The sequence below is a fragment of the Heloderma suspectum genome, chromosome 15 (genome assembly GCF_057233095.1).
Source record: "Heloderma suspectum isolate Gila_16-S chromosome 15, 16-S_ref, whole genome shotgun sequence".
NCBI classification, from domain to species: domain Eukaryota; kingdom Metazoa; phylum Chordata; class Lepidosauria; order Squamata; family Helodermatidae; genus Heloderma; species Heloderma suspectum.
In genome coordinates, this window is record NC_139472.1 from 8,703,896 (window position 1) to 8,723,161 (window position 19,266).

General features: G+C 43.5%; 2 protein-coding genes across 3 annotated transcripts in view; one reads left to right on the forward strand and one right to left on the reverse strand.

Moving 5' to 3' along the window:
* On the forward strand, positions 1-15,190 carry TARDBP (TAR DNA binding protein). 2 transcript variants are annotated; one of them, XM_084821784.1, is made up of 9 exons: positions 1-143; positions 4,529-4,782; positions 5,592-5,755; positions 7,491-7,631; positions 9,133-9,303; positions 10,537-11,827; positions 12,729-12,825; positions 13,476-13,575; positions 14,098-15,190. In XM_084821784.1, exons 2-6 carry the CDS (start codon positions 4,545-4,547, stop codon positions 11,068-11,070), a joined length of 1,248 nt encoding a protein of 415 aa, XP_084677910.1. In that variant the 5' UTR covers positions 1-143; positions 4,529-4,544; the 3' UTR covers positions 11,071-11,827; positions 12,729-12,825; positions 13,476-13,575; positions 14,098-15,190. The 2 variants fall into 2 exon arrangements, with proteins under 2 accessions (XP_084677910.1, XP_084677908.1); XM_084821782.1 differs by having other exon boundaries at positions 10,537-13,575.
* Positions 14,850-19,266, reverse strand: part of MASP2 (MBL associated serine protease 2) — a 24,120-nt gene continuing 19,703 nt past the window's right edge. Inside the window, exons 9-11 of the mRNA XM_084821781.1 lie at positions 18,847-18,984; positions 18,058-18,132; positions 14,850-15,967 (exon numbers count right to left, since the gene is read on the reverse strand). Coding sequence (XP_084677907.1) covers positions 15,192-15,967; positions 18,058-18,132; positions 18,847-18,984 — 989 coding nt within the window. The 3' untranslated portion in view covers positions 14,850-15,191. The remainder of the gene's footprint in view (positions 15,968-18,057; positions 18,133-18,846; positions 18,985-19,266) is intronic.

The window sequence follows — 19,266 nt, forward strand, 5'->3', positions numbered from 1 at the left end:
GCCGCCATTTTGTCGGCAAGGAGGAAAGCTGAGGCCTGAGCGGGGGAGCTCGCTTGACCCTCCTCGCACACGGCGCTAGAGGCCGGCAGCCGCCGCTGCTTTTTTTCTTCCCTTCGTCGTCCTCGTCAGGCCTCGGGCCAACGGTGAGCGCGGCATTCGGGGGTTAGAGCAGCTAGGCCCGGTCCGGAGCTGGCCTGGGAGGGTTGGTAGGCCAGGCCGCAAGAAAGGTTGGGCCTAGCGCGGGAAGGCCGGGGAGGAGGGCGGTATACAAGATAGACTAACAGCAGAGTGATTTCAGTATGTATTTAGAGGCAAACGTTTTGGTTTCTGCCCCCATCAGTAGCTGTGATGTGCTTTCAATTACAAATTGAAATTGGGCCTCTATTACAAATGTGGGCGGGGGCCATTACCTTTTCTAATTTATTTTTTAAAGCAGGGTTAGGCCTCAGATCCGCACACCTTTGCTCGTGAGTAGAGCCCATTGGCAACAGCGCGGCTTATTTCCAAGTCCCCGCGCGCAGGATCGCGCGTTAGACGCAGCAATGGAGGGGAGAACTGCCCTGTACTTACCGAGTGGGTTCATAATCTCATCTTTGAGGGCGCTTTTGCTGACAACTCTTGCCCATGATAGCAATGTACACGCGCGCACGTGCGAATGCACCACATTTTTTTTTCTCCTTAAGAATTTTTTTTTTTTTTAAATCTCCCAGCATTTAAAACTTGAAATCCTTTTAACATCACAGCTCCTGGTAAGGGCAGAAGCTGAAACATTCAACTCTGAATTACTCTGTTGTTAGTATGTCGTGTGTGTGTGTATGTGCAAACACATACCCCACATATACTCTCACACGTGTGTGTATAATATATACATGTGTGCACATATATACACGCCGGTGCAAGTGCATATATGTATGCAAATGAACACAAGTGCACAAAGGCATATCTATATCCACACAACACACAGAGGTAGGTGTGAAGCGCCACAGCAGGAAAATAACAAGGAGGTTCTGGATCTACTGTGGATGCTGTCGGTCTTAATTGAAAATATGTAAGATAGACTGAGAACAGAGTAATTTCAAAATGTATTTAGAACTAAATGTTTCACCTTCCACTATCAGCAGTAACTGCAGTGTTAAACAGATACCAACAGTGGCAATTTGGAAAACTTTTAGGAATTTTCATCTCCCGGTGTTCCAAATAACCATGCTTAGTATCTATTTAACATCACAGCTGCTGATGAGGGCAGAAACTAAAACTTTTAGCTCTAAATATATTTTGAAATTACTCTGTTAGTCTATCTTTCAAATACACACACACACACACGTGTATATGCACACACGCGCGTGTATATAGTATGGTAATAGACAAAGCACCTAAACAACGATGCAGTTGGCCAGACCCTGAGTCCTTGAGGGATGTGACCAACTGCAATAAGAATCTATTTCTAACAAGGTAACTGACAAATAAAAGTTAAAAGCTGTCACTGATGAAGGCAGAAGCCAAAACATTTCATGCAAATTAATATACATTTATTCCTCTTTGGCCAGTTGCTTTATTGGATAGATACAGCATGTTTGAAGAGGCTCCCAAAGCATCTTTGTTGTTGTTCAGTCATGTCTGACTCTTCGTGACCCCATGGGCCATAGCACGCCAGGCCTTCCTGTCCTGCGTTCTCTCCCGCAGCGTGCTCAAGTTCATATTCATTGCATCGGTGATGCTATCTATCCATCTCATCCTCTGCCGCCCCCTTCTCCTTTTGCCTTCAGTCTTTCCAAGCATCAGGGAACAATAAAAGACAAGAGAGCCCAATTGTAAATTCCATTTTGCAATTTAAAGTTGCTAAAATCTACATAAGCTTCTATTATGTTATTGTAATGATGTTATTATTTAATGATATCTCCGTATAGAACCATCTACCTACAGTACCCTGTTGCTTTAGAAAGGATGAGGGGACAGGCTGCCCTGTCCTTTGCAAAGTGCTGTACAAACAGAGATTGTGCTGTGTATTATTTATCTGTATTCATGTACTTGATGCTTAACAAAGTGTGAGCAGGAAGATCCCTGCCCTGAGGAGCTCACAATCTGGAGAACAGTGGAGAGATAACTGAGGAAGGAGAGGGAGATGGAGGCAGGGGTAAATGGGAAGGGCGTATAATTAAAGGTAAAGGTGTCCCCAACCAGTCGTGACCGACTCTAGGGTGCGGTGCTCATCCCCGTTTCTAAGCCGAAGAGCCAGCGCTGTCTGAAGACACTTCCATGGTCATGTGGCCGGCATGACTGAACACCGAGGTGCACGGAACGCTGTTACCTTTCCCGCCTAGGCGGTACCTATTTATCTACTTGCAGTTTCTTGCTTTTGAACTGCTAGGTTGGCAGGAGCTGGGACTGAAGACGGGAGCTCACTCCGTCACGCAGCACTTGGGTCTCGAACTGCTGACCGGCCGACCTTCCAGTCTGCAGCTCAGCATCTTAACCACTAGGCCACCGCGGCCCCTTAGCGTATAATTACTACAGTTTTAATTGCTTAGGTCTAGTTGCAGCAGGGTAGCCTTCTTCAACTCTGTCCCCTCCAGATATGTTGGGACTACTACTTCCAGCATCCGCAGACATGCTTTGGTAGTCTATAGGGACTAGATTGAAGGGGAGAGTGGGGCAGAGAAGTAGGTGGTTGGAATGAAGGCTGGGTACAACCTCTTATCTCACCCTCCCAGACCTATTAAAAGTTGATGGGTATGTAACTACTTTTCCGTCCATCTCCCCCCCCCCCCCAAAAAAAAAACCTTTTTCCTGAAGTTTTCGGTCTCCTCCCTTTTTCTGTTTTCTCCCCCCCAGGGCTTCATGTATCTAGTTACAGTAGGGTATTGGGACCAGGGTGGGTTATATTCAGTCAGAATACACCTAACAATTTAAAAGCTATTAACTTAAATTTGCTGGAGACCTCCCTCATGAAGGCACCTCCTTCCACAGCTGTCACCACCAGCAGCCATTCCAGCAGGCTGTGCTGAGGGAGATGAGAAGGAAGGGCAGGGCCATTCCACTAGCCCTGCTAAAAGAATGATTTTTCCCCTCTTCCTTTTATGTTTTAATTGTAAGTTGGCTTCGGGGCCTTATTTGGGCTGAAAGGTGACTCATACATTAATAAATAATAGATTTAAATATTTGTGATTTTCTGTCATGGTGATCTACAATACAGCCTACAGCAGAATAAACGCAAAGCATTAAAATCAGCATAAATAATAATGCAAATACATTATAACATAACTATAACTAATAATAGCGTAATAAAATAAGTAGCAGAATATCAACTTGCTCAGCAGAGATTTGAATGTAGGCCTTCATTCACATGTCTTTTGTTTTCCTCTTCTACGCTATACTTTGATATTTGTATCTACTGAGGTTTGCTAAATGCTTAAGCATAGTGCACTTTTGTGTGTATTTTGGTAACTGTTTCAGCTTCTCCCATCATTGTTATATTGTCTGTGGAAAAACCTCATATGTCAAATTTGCCTGCACAGCTGTTGGCTTTCTAGCAACTCTCTGACCATGCATATGTGTGTATGCATTCACTGCAAAATGTTTGTTTATGCCTTTTTTGTTTCCTAACATTAACTGAAGGGAAGCACCCTCTGGCCATTGCAATCCACCAGAAGAATAAGGGCCATTGAGAGGTCCCCGTCCCCCCGTGAAAGAGCATAGGTGACATGAGCCTGGCTGCAGCTATTGACTGGAGAAAGAGCAGATGCAGGGAGCTCCCCCCCCCCCCTTGCAGAAAGAAACTGTTCCAACTGCCAGTTGTCCTAGAGCTGCAGAAGTGAGGGGAAGTATTACTCTGAGCTCTACCACCAGCTAGAGGAACAGGGGCCACCAGGTAGCTGAACCTTTTCTGTCCAAGCAAGGTGATCAGCTTGGTCTTAAACTGGATATAAATGCCTGTTTACAACTAACCACTTTGCGCTGCCACTGTCCAGCTGATCTTTCTCCACTCCCCTTCCCATGTATGTCTTGTCTTTTCTCTTTAATTTGTAAGAGTTAGGACCTGTAGATAATGTCAGCTCCTTTAAGAGATGATCTTTGTCTGAAAAGCCAGATAAAAATAAGATGAAAATGAAATGTGTATAAGAAGATAGAAAGCCGCCTTATACCAGGCCAGTCTGTTTGTCCATCTGGTCCAGTATTGTCTATCCTGACCAGCTCTCCAGGGTCTCAGCAGAGGTCTTTCCCATCTGCTGTGATAGTGTCCTTCTAGCTGGAGATGCCAGGGGTTGAATTTTGGGCCTTCTGCATGCAAATCAGGTGCTCTACCACAGAGTTAGTCTTTCCTTATCTGTTAGCTGAGTGTGTGCTAAGCATCTTAGTGTGAGAGTTGAGGAAGTGTCGGTCATGATACTGCTTAATTAGGAAAACAGAGGGGTGACATTTTTCACTTTAAGACGGACTCTTAACTAGATACAACCATTATCAAAATCTGGAATTACTGTTTAGAAACTATTTGTCAGTCACTTTTCTCCTTCATCTTTTTAACCTTTAGTAACATCACGGCGGAGATGTCGGAATATATCCGGGTTACTGAAGATGAGAACGAGGAACCCATTGAGATCCCTTCAGAGGACGACGGGACTGTGTTGCTCTCCACAGTTACTGCTCAGTTCCCGGGGGCGTGTGGTCTGCGCTACAGAAACCCTGTGTCTCAGTGTATGAGAGGAGTCAGATTAGTGGAAGGAATTCTGCATGCACCAGATAACGGCTGGGGAAATCTGGTGTATGTTGTTAATTATCCCAAAGGTATGTGCTCAAGAGTTCTGGATTTTTTTTTTGTTTTTTTTTTAAGAGTCATGGTTTCCTGTTTGATGAACACAGAAATCTATAGTTGGAGACTTTCCTTTCCTTTGGTTTGTCCAAGGAGTCTGAACCAAATTGTTAAGCAACTTAAAAAAGAAGTCCCCATCACTCCCACAGCTCTGAATTGATCAACCGCAATATTTGAGATTGGAAACAGCAAATGGCAGCATAGTGTCTAACTCATAGACCAGGTTCACACAGCCACTGTGGTTCATTGTGGCTTATTTAAGCCATGATGAGCCTTGGTGGCTGCGAGTGCCATCCTGAATATTCAAGCCATGGCTTGTGTCATCTGAATCCAGATGCATATATTTTACTCTAGGGGAGTAATTCCAAAGCCTGTATTAAAGGTGCTATGGACTTTGAAGAAGCACGAGTACAGGATGAACAGGAGAAATGAACTCAATGGAAGGCACGTCAAGCAAACCCTCACCGTGATCGCCTTCCACCCGGAAACCTATGCCCTCACTGTGGGAGGCTGTGTGGATCCAGAATTGGCCTTCACAGCCACCTGCAGACCCAATGTTAAGACTCTACTCTTGGAAGACAATCTTAGTCACGAGTGATCGCCATGATGATGATGAATTCCAAAGCTTAGCTTGGAGTAAGCTCTACAATGAACACACAGGAGCTTGCTTCTGAGTAAACTTAGGGTTGGGCTGTACATAGCTTTAAAATGAGCTGCTCCTTTAAATACTTTCATTTAGCTGTTTAATGTGCTGTCTGTGCTGATGGGTAATCTTTCTCTTTAGACAACAAGAGGAAAATGGATGAAACGGATGCCTCATCAGCTGTTAAAGTGAAACGAGCAGTGCAGAAAACCTCTGATCTCATAGTTTTGGGTCTTCCATGGAAAACGACAGAACAAGATCTGAAGGAATATTTTAGCACATTTGGAGAGGTTCTCATGGTGCAGGTATTCGGCTTTCTTTTCCAGGAGCTATTATGTCCCTGGATTTAAGGGTAATGGTTCTAATCCCTATCATATGTACTGCGCTGTCATTTAATAAAACTCCTAACAATTACTCCTAGTTTTGTGGAGGAGGAGATAAACTAAGCTGTCTCCTGCTGCTCTTTGCCTGTAAGCAGTGAGCAGGAGTAACCTTGCATGAAGCCATAATTAGCCAAACCTTAGAAGTGAAACTCCTGTTGTGTGTAGTGGCTTCTTAAGCAGGGATAATTCAAGGACTTAACACCCCACTGCAACAATCTTTTAAATTATAGCAACAAAAATAAGTTCTTTGCAATCCCCCCCCGCCAATCAATAAGAATTCTCTCCTGCCTATCTACATCACCTGAAATCTCTCCCAGTGAGCTGCCTAATCCAGATATATTAAGCTTCTGTGTACTCAAATCTCATGCCCTTAGTCTGTTTCATTATTGAGTTAGGTAATTTGACATAGTTCTCACCCTTTTCACACTTGTAACAGCTTGCCAGACCAATTTTGGGAGTCAATTTTGCCTTTTGTGAGCAAATTTTACTTGGCAGAACTTAAGTTTTGCGCATATGTTACATCTGTTCCAAATTCTAACCTTTCTGTCTAAATGCAAACTTGAGCATCCTGATTTATTTGCTGCCTTTTAATTTTGCTTTTCAAACAATTAAGTGACTCACATCAATACAAAAAGAGAGACAGGCCGTGCCATCAGGTTTACAAACTAAAACGATAAGACACAAGGGAATGGAAGTGAAGGGAAAAGGAAGAGGAAGGGAGATCAGTTTTTCAAGGCCAGAACAAGAGGGTGAGCTATAAGTGGGCTTTTAAATGCACTTTGGGCAGGCTGATCTTCCCTTGCTGGTATTCTTGCTCGAATGGGGCTCTGTTCCTCTAGCCAATGGATGGGGCAGTGTGTTCTTTCCCCTTCCTTCTGCAGTCCTGGGGCAACTGTCAGTTGGAACTGAGTTCTTTCTGGCGGGGAGGGGGGAATGAGCTCCCTGCAGCTGCTCCTTCTCTGGCTAGTGGATGGGCCAGGTTGGCCTCTCCCTTGGGATGTAGTGGGTGCAGCCTCCTAGTGGCCCTAGGTCTCCTGGCTGATGGCAAAAGGCAAAGTATGATTCCTTTCTGTCCAGTCCCAGGGCAAATTAATTTCATTAATTCCTTGATTCTCAAAAGAACATTATTTAAAACTTTTTTACCCCACTGTCTAGCTGAAAAGGCTCCCAGAGTAGCTTACATAATGTCAATAACAAATAAGACAGTCCCTCACACATGCAACCTAAAAGAAACAACACAAAAAGAAAAAAAGATGAGGAAGGAAGAGGAAAATGAGCCAAGTCAGGCACTTGTTCTTAAAAGTTACAAGGCTCTTATATTGACCAGCTTGAATGGAAATAGTTCAGGGCCAGAAAGAGCCAAATAGAGCAGGTCTCTCAGCAGACCCAGTGGAGTTGCCCTGCTTCTCCTTTTTCCTGTTGCTACAGCCAGATTGAATGGCTGTTAGATGACACTTGAAGGAGAGAGGAGCCCGATGCTGCATTTGTTGAGAAGACAAAAGCATGGTGAAAGCTTCAGCTGAACATCAAACATTATCATTTTTTACTACTTCGTTTTGGAAATTTATCTGTGAAATAGTAGTGTGGAGTTATTTAAATAAATTCCAGTGCACTTCCTTTGCTGTTCTAGCCATCTAATTTCTTCTCCTAACCATAGGTTAAGAAGGACATCAAAACTGGCCACTCTAAGGGGTTTGGTTTTGTAAGGTTTACGGACTATGAAACCCAGGTGAAAGTCATGTCTCAGCGCCACATGATAGATGGAAGATGGTGCGACTGCAAGCTCCCAAATTCTAAGGTATTTCATGTGGCTTGTTCTGGCTTTGTAAGTATGTGAAGAGGAAACCCTTGTGAAGTACTTGTCCCAAATGATTCCAGACAATGAGATTCTCTGTAGTCTTGAATATGATGGCTGGGATCCAAAGTACTGCACACATGTCAGCCCCCTGATGCTACATGGCAAACAGTTTTTGAAACGGAGGGTACTTTCAAAAGTGGATTTGTGATATTGGGGTGGGGTGGGAGGTGTTAAAGGAAAAAAGCAAACCAGTCCCTCTACTCTTTGAATTACTCGGTTTGAATTACCTGGCCAATTACTCACTGTTCTAAATAGAACTTTGAAGAAAGTATACTTATGATTTCAGCCAAAGTAGGATATTAATATCCTGTAGTATCTCATTGTGGTACCACAAGATGGAGTGATGGCCACTAATTTGGATGGCTTTAAAGGGTGTTGGACAAATTCACGGCAGAGAAAGCTATCAGTGACTACTAGTCCTGATGGCTATATGCTACCTCTAGTATCAGTGGCAGTATAGCTAGATATACTGTTTGCTGGGAAACAGTGGGAGGGGACTTTTGCACTCTGGTCCTACTTGTGGCCTTCTCATAGTCTGATCCAGCATGGCTCTTATGTGCTTTTTGTCTGTTGATGTACTGCATGGCGCGCGTGCGCGCGCGCTCTCTCTCTCTCTCTCTCACTCACTCACACACACACACACTCTCTCTCTCTCTCTCTCTCTATATATATATATATATGTCTGAAGGACATAAAGGGAGTGTTCTAAGCTCAATACACCTCCTGTTCCAAGTTGCTGTATAAAACTTAGCTACTACCGCATAGATACATGTAAGCATAGAGTGTTATCAACTATTCCCTAGTTTGCCATTCTTGTTTCTAATTCCATGTCATGCTGCACCAGGGGTCCCCACCCTTTGGGCACACTTGGAAGTTTGAGAATTCCACCCTCACAAAATGCTTTCTAGGGGGTTGCCAATCCATAAAATGGCTGCCACGGTGGGTGTGGCCTCTCACAACACCGATTTTCCAGAAGGCAAACTGGTTATGTTCTTTATTTACTTTATTACATTTCTATACTGCCCATTAGCCTGGGTGGTTCACAAAACAAAACGTTAATATATCTTACCGTAAAATAGCACTGGAGCCAGCACTTCATTTTGCAGCATGCCCGCTTCCTGTTACTTTTTTTTAAATGAAGAAAAAACTTAAATAAAAATCAGGAGGGGCAGGGAGTCTGGCAAGCACCAAGGGAAGTGTCCAAGGGCATCACGTCAGGGACACCAGCACTATATATTTAAACTTTAGAATACACAATTTCAGAATCTGGGATACTATTCATGGTTAGTGATCACCTGCTTAGGTGGAAAAATCTACTTGCTGCTGCGCAATTCATGTGAGTGTGAATGTATATGTAACTGCCTTTGGTATGTGGGTTATTACAGCTGCTAGACAAAAAGCTCTGTATTAATGTGAGTCTTTTGTTCTGCATTGGCACCAGCAAAGTCCAGATGAACCTTTGCGTAGCAGGAAGGTGTTTGTTGGGCGTTGCACCGAAGACATGACTGCCGATGAGCTCCGTCAGTTTTTTTCGCAGTATGGAGAAGTGGTCGATGTCTTCATCCCCAAACCCTTCAGAGCTTTTGCCTTTGTTACGTTTGCTGATGATCAGGTATCCATCCAAAGCGCCCTGGTTATTCCCTGATGCGTGGGCACCTTGTTCTTAAGAGTTTTTCGTTAAGCTTTCATTTTATTTCCATTGTGTATAAAACGTAAGTGCTACTGGCCTATGAAGGGTAAGATCAACTGCGGTTCCTGTTAATGTCACTCTTGTCGGTTATATAATCATCTTCACTCAGAAGCCTTATTCATGGGCTACTCAGTTGTAGCCTCTTACCATGTAGAAGAAGATGTGAGGACGCATTTTTAGCCCTGCCCCTGACATCATGCATATGCCTTGCAACATGCACACGGAGTGCAGTAGTTTGCAGTGGAATCTCAATGCACAAGCAGCTGCTTGCATGGCTTTACATGATTGGGATACCCCCGCAATCAGGTCTTCCAGTTGCACCGAGTCCTGTAGATGCTCGTGTGTGGAGACTCCTTTGCAAACAACCACATACAATGCAAGGGTGTTGCAAGAGAGATGCATGACGTTACATGGTGAGGCCTTAGATATAAGTAACGCATGAATAGGGCTTAAGCTGTGTTTTAATCCAGGAAAGTGTGACCCTGAAATACCCCAGTATACTGATTTACTTCAACCTTATAATCAAATTTCTCTTTAGCTTGGCAGTACTAATTGCAGTTCACTGCATCATGTAAAAAAAGGGGCACAAAACAAGCCTTGTACATAATTAGCCCAATTGCCCAAACATACCTGTTAGCCATTTGTGGCATGTTGACTCTTAGGAGACGCAGGAGTGGGGAGAAAACCAGCTAGGTTAGAAACTTATTTTGCCTGGTTCTGGGGAAGTAGCCTGTTCTTGTCACAGGCCACCGAGTGAGTAGTTACTTAGAATATCGCTTGCACAGGTTTATAATTGAACAGTAAACTAAAGTATAATTGACATAAACACAGCATTGGAAGGTCTCCTAGAAGTTTTAAATGAAGCATATGGGTTTCTGCTTTCAAGGGACTAAATAGCTGTTCATATTAAGCAGAAGCAGTATGAGGTACAGTGCCCTTTAAATGAATACTGTTGCATAGTTCCATTTTTCAAGGAGAACTGAATTCCCCATTACAGTGAAGGGCGCAATATTACTCGGGAGGTAGTACTGTGTATTAAAAGTAAGCCCTCTAGATCTGTGTGTTGCTACTGTTTTAAAGTTTTTTGCATGTGTGAATTTTTTTTCTTTTTTGCTGTTTAAAATGACTCAAGTCTGCATACCTTATTTCTTATAGGTTGCCCAGTCCCTTTGTGGCGAGGACTTGATCATAAAAGGAATCAGCGTCCATATATCCAATGCTGAACCTAAGCATAATAGCAGTAGACAACTAGAAAGAGGTGGAAGATTTGGTGGTAATCCAGGAGGCTTTGGGAATCAGGGTGGATTTCCTAACAGGGGGGGAGGTGGGGGAGGCGGAGGGTTGGGAAACAACCAGGGCAGCAACATGGGGGGTGGGATGAACTTTGGCGCCTTTAGCATCAACCCAGCCATGATGGCGGCGGCTCAGGCAGCGCTCCAGAGCAGTTGGGGGATGATGGGTATGCTAGCCAGCCAGCAAAACCAGTCTGGGCCGTCGGGGAACAACCAGCCGCAAGGCAACATGCAGAGGGAGCAGAACCAGGGCTTCAGTTCAGGAAGCAATTCCTACGGAGGCTCGAACTCTGGTGCAGCCATAGGGTGGGGCTCTTCAAATACAGGTTCTAGCAGTGGGTTTAATGGAGGTTTTGGATCAAGCATGGATTCCAAATCATCTGGCTGGGGAATGTAGAGAACCTAATACTGACTCTGGTGGGAAATCAGATTTTTTTTTTCTAGAGCTCCTGGTAAGTATATTATAAGATGCCTATACTAAAACAAAAACAAACAAAAACTCCAAATCAATTTGTTCAGCGTGTAGTATATTTCAACAGTATTTTTGACATGTTTTTCTTTTGTAAGGGGGAAGAAAAAAAAAAGAAAAGATTAAATGGAGTTTTATAGGTTTTGTTACAATGAGTTGGAATACATGAGTTGGGATATTGAGTGGCTGAAAGTGAACTGCTGTTTGCCTGACTGGTAAACGGACGTGCTGCAATTTGATAGGAAATTGTAAAAAAAATTTGATTCCTCATTTCCTAGTCAGCTGAGATCTTTGCATGTTTCAAAAATGGAAGCCATTTTTCAGAAACTGCATCCTATCCTTGTTAGTTTTTTTTTCTTTTAAAATTTAATTTGATCCCCCGCCATAAGAATTTCTCTCTCTCTTTCTCTCCCTCCCCCTCCCCCCAAATGTCCTGTGTGGAGAATGCAATGTTGGTGTCGGCTTTTTTTCCTTTTAACACTGTCTCCCCTCCTCATACTAAAGTACGGTATGAAGACCTCATTTAATCCTTGCAGTTCATCTCATTTCAAATGTGTATGGAAGAAGCACTTCATTGAAAGCAGTGCAGTAAAAAAAAAAAAACCTGCCTTAGGAATACTCCTGTCTCCATGCTTTCCTCATCCAAGACTCCTTCATCACACTGCACATGCTACGTCTTAAGACGGTGGGTGTTCCATTTTTATCCGCTACTCTTTTTATTTCATGGAGGTCGTATTCAACGCTATGAACGCAAGGCTGTGAGATGATGGAAACCAGAAGGCTTGTTTGAACTTTTGAAAACCTTGTGTGGGATTGGATTGGTGGTGCCGAGGCATGTGAGGGCTTGGTATGTGCGAGAAAAAGGAGGAGGCGCATGCAGAGAGAGACTTGGTGGTGCATTATGGGATTTTTTTAAAAAAACTTTTTTTCTTGGCGCGATGTCCCTCGATCCTGTGGCTTTGGTGATGAGAGAGTGTGCGGAGAGCAATGGGAGCGGACGTACGAGTGTTTTTTTTCTTGCATTCAGAAGGACATCCCGATCTGGAAGAACTTAATTGGGGGGAGGGCTTTTTACTTAGTTAACCAATTAGTTGAATGTGTTAAGTGAAATGAATATCTGTATTTTTTTTTCCTCCTTTATGTCAACTCTGCTGTGAATGCTGTATGGTGTGTGTTCTTTTCTGTTTAATGATCCTGTAAGTGTGGTCATGTGAACTGGAGGTGGGGCTTTTGACGGGAACACTCGGCTCGTGGTGTGCTTTGCCGGCCTTTTCGTCACAAAGCTCATTCCCGAGCGCAGGGGTTCCTTCGTGGGTGGAAGTTTCTCTGTCTGTAAGATATCCATATGAATGCTGTTTGCTGCAGTTCTGTGTTTGGATGCTTTTTATAAGATTTGTCAATGTAGGAAATTCTTAAATAAAACTGATTTAAGTAATATGCGTGTGTGTTTGACAGCTCCCAAGTGCAAAGAGTTCATAGCAGTTAAATTTTGGTGGGTTGGTGTTTCTTTTTAATGCTTTGTGTTGGGATAAAACCACTGTGGAAATGTCTTTGGTATTTTAAATTTGCCTCTTTCATTGATGTAGTTGATACCCTATAGCTCGGCTCCAGTCCCATCCTGGTAACATTTTGTGATATACACATCTGAAATCCGGTTCTGCCAAATGAGGTACCCCATCCCTGGTGAGCAATTCCGTCTAGGGAACTGGTACTGGGTGTTGGAGATAAGAGCCAAAATGTCCTTTGAACGTACCTGTGATATTGAGACTTTCCAGGGCACTCTGACAGTAATAATAGCCTTCGGTTGGTTTTGGTGTGGAGGCGCTTAACCAAATACTATCAGAAGTTTTAGGTTTTCCTGTATTGAGGAATAGGATCAAAAGATTATGGACTCAGTAGTCCTAAATAATTGTTATACCAGCAGTGTCATGTTATAGCTTACTTGATGTAAATCTACAGCTTCTGCTTTGCAGATTGTGTTAAGTTCTAAATGAGTAAACGGGGACCCCCTTAAATGGGTGCAGTCCTATTTAAATGTAAATTGCCCCTTTGTGCGCCCCCCCCCAGGCTACCTTCATGCTTTTCCTTTCATCTTCTCTTTTAAATCTTTATAAAAGACACTGATGGACATGTAAAATGTGTTGTTGGGTGCTGATCTGGCATTGCTGTTGAATGCTAAAATCCATGTAAGGCTCCAGTACATGGTTCCTGATGTGAAACAAAAGCTGTCAATGTTCCAGAGAACAAATGTTCTTTAATAAGTTGCGTAACCTTTTCTGCACCTGAATCAGATTGATTGCCAAACTCTGTACCATCTGAATTTTGCATTTTAGCACTTGCACTAATACCAGCTACTGCTGCTGAGTAACACTTAGGGTGGTGTTCTCGGACCTCCAAAGGCTAAACTGTGTCATCCCGGGAAGAATCACGAGGGTAAGTTTTATACATCACTAGCATGGTTTCAGTAATTGTTTCAGCTTGTTCCTTAAAAAAAGTCGAGGGCCCTAAACAGAAGGGGGAACCCATGTTGTGATACTTTAATACAGTGAAAGCACTAAGGGTTCTGTTCTCTCCTCCCTTAAATCCCTGAGTGTATTAGAAATGTTTCCAAACATTCATATCTTCATTTTTATTTTTCATTAGTGTTTAAAGTGAGCTAATAAAAGGTATTCTCATAACTTGATTGTCTGGAGTCTTGTTTTGCTTTAACTTTCCACAGACCTGCGCCTATTGGGCTAATGTGATTTGAAGTAGGAAATAAGGAACACAGTCAGTTAACACTGCTACAAGGATTATCTTGCTAATGAGCGTCATTTAGTCATAAACAGCATAATAATTTAACAAAGGCCCTGTGTGAGCAAATGTGTTGTGTGTTTCAGTTACCTGCTGAGCATCTCTTAATTACTGAGGCTTCCATATTCAAATAGATGTAATGTTGACAATTTCCTCTTGCAGGCCAAATTTGTGTGGGTGTGAATTGAGTCTTGGAGCACTTTGGTCTCAGCAGTTGCAAATGTAATGTTGCAGCTGATTGAACAGCACCTCTGGGGGTCTTGCCCTATTCCGCCGAGCTGCATACATCTGCGGTATTTTTTTGTTTTACTGTCTGTACTGCCTACTTATAAGAACAGAACAGTGTTTGAAATACTTTCTTGGCAGTATTTTATAAAAACTCAAGATTAGCTCCTGCTGATGTTCAAGAGTTGGCCTTATGAATTGGCTGCAGAAGGAAACTGACAATCTTAACGCGTTTAGATCCAATGTCTGTGATTTGCGAAGAGAATGGAAGAAGTTGTAGAAGGCAATTCTGTCAATGGCAGTTAAAGTAGTTACGAAGTACAACCTCGAGACTTGGAGCATCTTTATCATCTCACATTGGAAGAAATTGCAAGATCACTTTGCTATTTCCAAGAACCTTCTGGTTTGAGTTGACCGGTGCCTGTAGTAATTAAGTCACCTGCCATGTTAACTTTCCATAAAGATCCATGAGGACAAATTTCTCAAATGATCAGTAAGGCCCTCTAATCTCCCCTCCCCCAATAAAGAATACAGTTCTCTTTTACAAACAGTATGCTGTGGCAAGAGATTCACCACCAGGAGGAACAGCGCAATCCCAGTTCTTTTGCCGTCTGGGGAAAAACAGAGGTGCTTTAATTGCATTTAGCATGTGACTATTGGTGTACAGTGTGGCGATTTTCCCGGTGGAATGGGAAGAGAGAACAAGTTAAAAGGTCAGCTATTAAAAACAACACCCAGCCTTCCTTGGGGAAAAAAGTACACATGTGAGGCAGATGTTGTTATACCTAATTTTATACTTCTGATGTGTAAGTTTGCAATTTTGTTTTATATAAGCATACCCTGACTGAGCTGTAAATCAAATAGTCTGGAAATTTTTGCCACATGGTTCTGTGTATATTTACGCAGGAGGAAGACCCAGTTAGCTGGATAGGGCTTAGTGCGTGTAGGCTTTCAGATGCGCAAAACCATTTCATGTAACAGAAGAGGAAGACTTGAGTTTTGTTTTATTGAAATAAAGCAGTAAAAATGAGTCAAGAATTGTGCTCAATTATGTCTTCAATCCATGAAATGTAATTCGTTACTTTAGTGTATACACCATAGAGCTCTGCAGATCCACAATCCAACCCCCAGGATACGATGCCACCCACAAACCACCTCTTGGTCTGGGTATCAAAAAAGGCTAATGACCCTCCGCTGTCTCCACTGCAGGAATCCTTCCCCCCTTGCTCATATCCAGCACAAAGCATGTTTTTTGTCAATACGAGTGGCTTCCCCCCTGAAGTATGGTTTGCATACGCAGCTTTACACATGTTTGGGTCAACAACATCTAGCTCGGTATACAGCAGGGCATGGGACTGCCGCCTTTTCTCCGTTTTCCCCCAGCCAGCTACCACTCCAATATCACTTGTGTTCACGTGGAATCTGCTGCTCCTCCCTGGCAGGCAAATGGGAGTGATGTTTGCATTAATAGGGACTTTGTGTCTCAGTTTAATCAAAGCAATGTCATTGTCAAAGTTGATGCCGTCATTTGTAAAACCTGTATGGACAAAAGCAGATTCTGCCCAGGCTTGGTGGTAGTGGGGGCTTCGTTTGTTTAGAAGCCCCATTTTCAATGTCAGGGAAGATGCAGCCTCTGGACTGGTGATGACATGAGCAGCTGTTAAGATCCAGTTGTCGTACAAAAGAGCGCCGCCCCCGGTTGCTCCTTGTGTATCGATGATCAGGACTTGCCAAGGAAACTGGCCAGGCAGTGCCTTCTTTCCACCAAATATACGCTTCAAAGCATTTGAAGTTTGGACTCCACAAACTGGCAAGTCAGAAATAAATGTTATTTTTAACATAGGTTTTCATTAGGGAAGTGAGACTTGAATGCCATGCATATTTTTTTTACTTATAACTTTAAATGCACATGTTTTCTGAATGGGTTGAAGTGAGGACAGTTGTAGACAGGTAACCTGATCCTTAAAACAAATAAGATAATTGTTCTGGTCTGCCTGGTAGGACTGGACCTTGAGGTCTTATTTTGCAGTAGTTCTGGTTCCCTTCTATATTGAAAGAAGACTTGGGGCGCGATCCTATGCATGTTTAGACAGGAAAAAAAATGCTACAACTCCCAGAATCCTGGGAGTCGTAGGACTTCTTTTGGTCTAAACATACATAGGACTGCATCCTTAGTTGGAAGAAGGGTCACCCACATGCACTCACAAACAGCCAAGGGATTGGTTGATCGTTAGAAGATAATCTAGACGGGGCAGTGGTTGCTGTGGCAAGAGACTCTTGATGGGATTCCTTGGAGCTGAGCCCTGACATCTAACTTTCCACCCCTTCTTCTCTGGCGAGGTCACTGCTGTTCAGTTAAAATGTAGGCTTAGTTCTCACTGTGAAGGGCAAGACTGGCTGGGCTGTAAGACTGAAGACCAGGTGGGGGCTCATATGATGGAGAAAAAAATTGGTTATATACTGCCTCTGACCATGGAAGTCCTGTCGTAGCCAATAACTGCTGGCAAGTGGGGCTTGCAACATTTGCAATGGATCCCCAGCTCTTAAGAGGGGTACTGTTCAGGCCATTAAAAAAAAAAAAATCCCAACGTACATATATTATTTCTATACCGCCCAATAACCAAAGCTCTGTGTGGTTCAGAAAAATTAAAAGCGATTATGCATTCTTAAGGATATTCCTGAGTACATAGAAATCGCTCCCTTATTTCTAGGTGGCCCTGTTTCCTTTCCAAACTGACAGGTGAAGCATAAGGTGGTCACTTGCTTAGATTGCTTTAGAAACAAATAGTTCCCTTTCCTTTAAGAAGCAATTTAGCCACTGCCATTCATGTATAGGCCAAAGTGGTACAGCCTGTGCACAGGATGACTGCCTTACTGTGAGGTGGGGGCCATAGCACAGTTGCAGAGTACACCCTTTGTATGCAAAAGCCACAGGTCCAATCTCTGGCAACAACTGATAGGTCTGAGAGGACTCCTGTCCAAAACCATAGAGAGGGGGACAACCATAGCTCAGTGGTAGAGCCCCTGCTTTGCATGCAGAAGGTCCCAGGTTAGATCCCTGCCTTCTCAGGTAGGGATAGAAAAGACTTCCACCTGAGACCTTGGGAAATGGCTGCCAGTCAGTCAATGTCAACCAACTTGATCAACAGGGCAGATGAAATATTCAGAATGCTCTGGCTGTACTGCCAGTAGACTTCCAAAAGCCATGAATCAGGGCTGTCGGCAGATAATTTTGGTTGGTCATCTGTCTTTAAGCACGTTACCGCAGATCTGGGTTTTATTGCCAAAGCTTTGATTTGTAGGCTGCTGCTTAGGATATTACAAGTTTTAAAAGGTGAAGAGTGGGCACTCATGAGAAGTAAGGGTCGCCCCTAAAGTTCTTGTCTTTGTTCCTTTATGAAAGCCTGGCACCAAAATGGCCTCAAAAAATAAGCATGTGGGCCCTTTAATTGATGCTGGGGATAGCTGAACACTCATCTGGCAGCCACAGGCTGCAGTGGGGGCAGAGAAAGGAAAGCAGGGTCACCATCAGCCCTCCTGAGAAGCCAGCTGGTGCATTTAAAGTCCTGGTGATCAACTTCTGAAAGTCTTAAATCGCTTGGGACCAGTTTATTTGGAAGACTGCCTGCACCCATATGACCCCGCCCTGGCCCAAAGATCGGCTTGGGAACTGCCCTGCTCACATGCCTGCTAGTAAGACCTGTCGGGGTGAGAGCATATAATTTGTGCCTCAGTATAACAGAAGTAAAATGTGAGATTGATGTGTATCACTCTGGAGGTGTTTTACAAACACCGCTTGTAGCAGGCAAACGTTTTGTGCTTTCCTCACAACTTGTATTGGGGTTATCCTGAGATGGCAGTCTTGCTCATCTATTATGTACAAATTTCATACATTACCTGGCTCACAGACAGGAGGTGCTTTTTTCCCTTTGGAGTCCCTCCAGAAGCCATCATCAGCACACTGGAAGTTACCTGCATAAACGTTAAAAGCATTCGAGATTATTGTACAGAGAGAGTTCTATGCTAAGAGATGCTGGCTAGTTCAAGTCTGTGAAATCCAGGCCTTGCTTTCATGCTCTTCATGTTTCCCAGCCCCTATGTAAAGTTTCACAGAAGCATGGAGTCGGAAGGGTCTTTCAAGCTCATCTAGTCCAACCCCCTGCTCAATGCAGGCTCTGCACTGCAGAGTGCAGCTACAGCATCCCTGACACATGGCCATCCAGCCTCTGCTTAAATACCTCCAGCGAAACTCTCCTCATGCTCCGTATCAACAGCTATATAACAAATTTAATTCTCCAGGTGCCTGTCTTTGTGCAGCCAAAACAGTACCATCCATGCACAAAAGGAGGTGTTAGTTAAGCCTCAAATTAGCAGAAATGTATTTTTTAAAGGGGAAAAAACATAAGGGCCCCCAAGAAACAGCCCAATGAGGACTAGGCCACAGAATGCTGACTTCACTTTTAGGAGGAATGTGCTGGAGTATCCCAGAAGCGGTCATGGGTAGTTTGCCAGAACCCTGAATTGGAGCACTCCACACTAGCATCTTGTAGGTGGCAACTTCACGGCGCAAACCTAGGCATGTTTATTTGGAAGGAGGCCCCACTGGATCAATGGAGCTCACTTTTAAAGATGTCTGTGTAGGACGGAAGCTATAGTTCCCTAAATTAGAAAGTATTTTTCTCTTACCAGAATATCCTGCTTTCAGCACATAGAAGGGACTCTTGCAGTTATATCTGATCTTGGCTTGGTATGTGCTAATATCCCGTCCTGTGATATAGGCGAGTGTTCCATTTGCTATGTCCTCGGCTGGACCGCAGTCGACAACTGAAAAGTAGGTAACAGTTGTTTTTTTTTAAAGACCCTGCAAGCCTGGGTAGGAGGTACACAGGAATGGGATCATAACTCAGCTGGCAAGTGACGAATAAGAGCCCTGCCTGAGACACACACTGGTTTTTTTTTAGTATTTTTGTATACCACATTTTAAGTACAGTTTACTGTTCTCAAAGTGGCTCACAGTAGACATCAGTACTGTGCATATAGATTGTGGGAGGTGAACCTTAACCTCCTTGCCTACTAACCATCTAGTGCCTGAATTTGCTTTTTTCT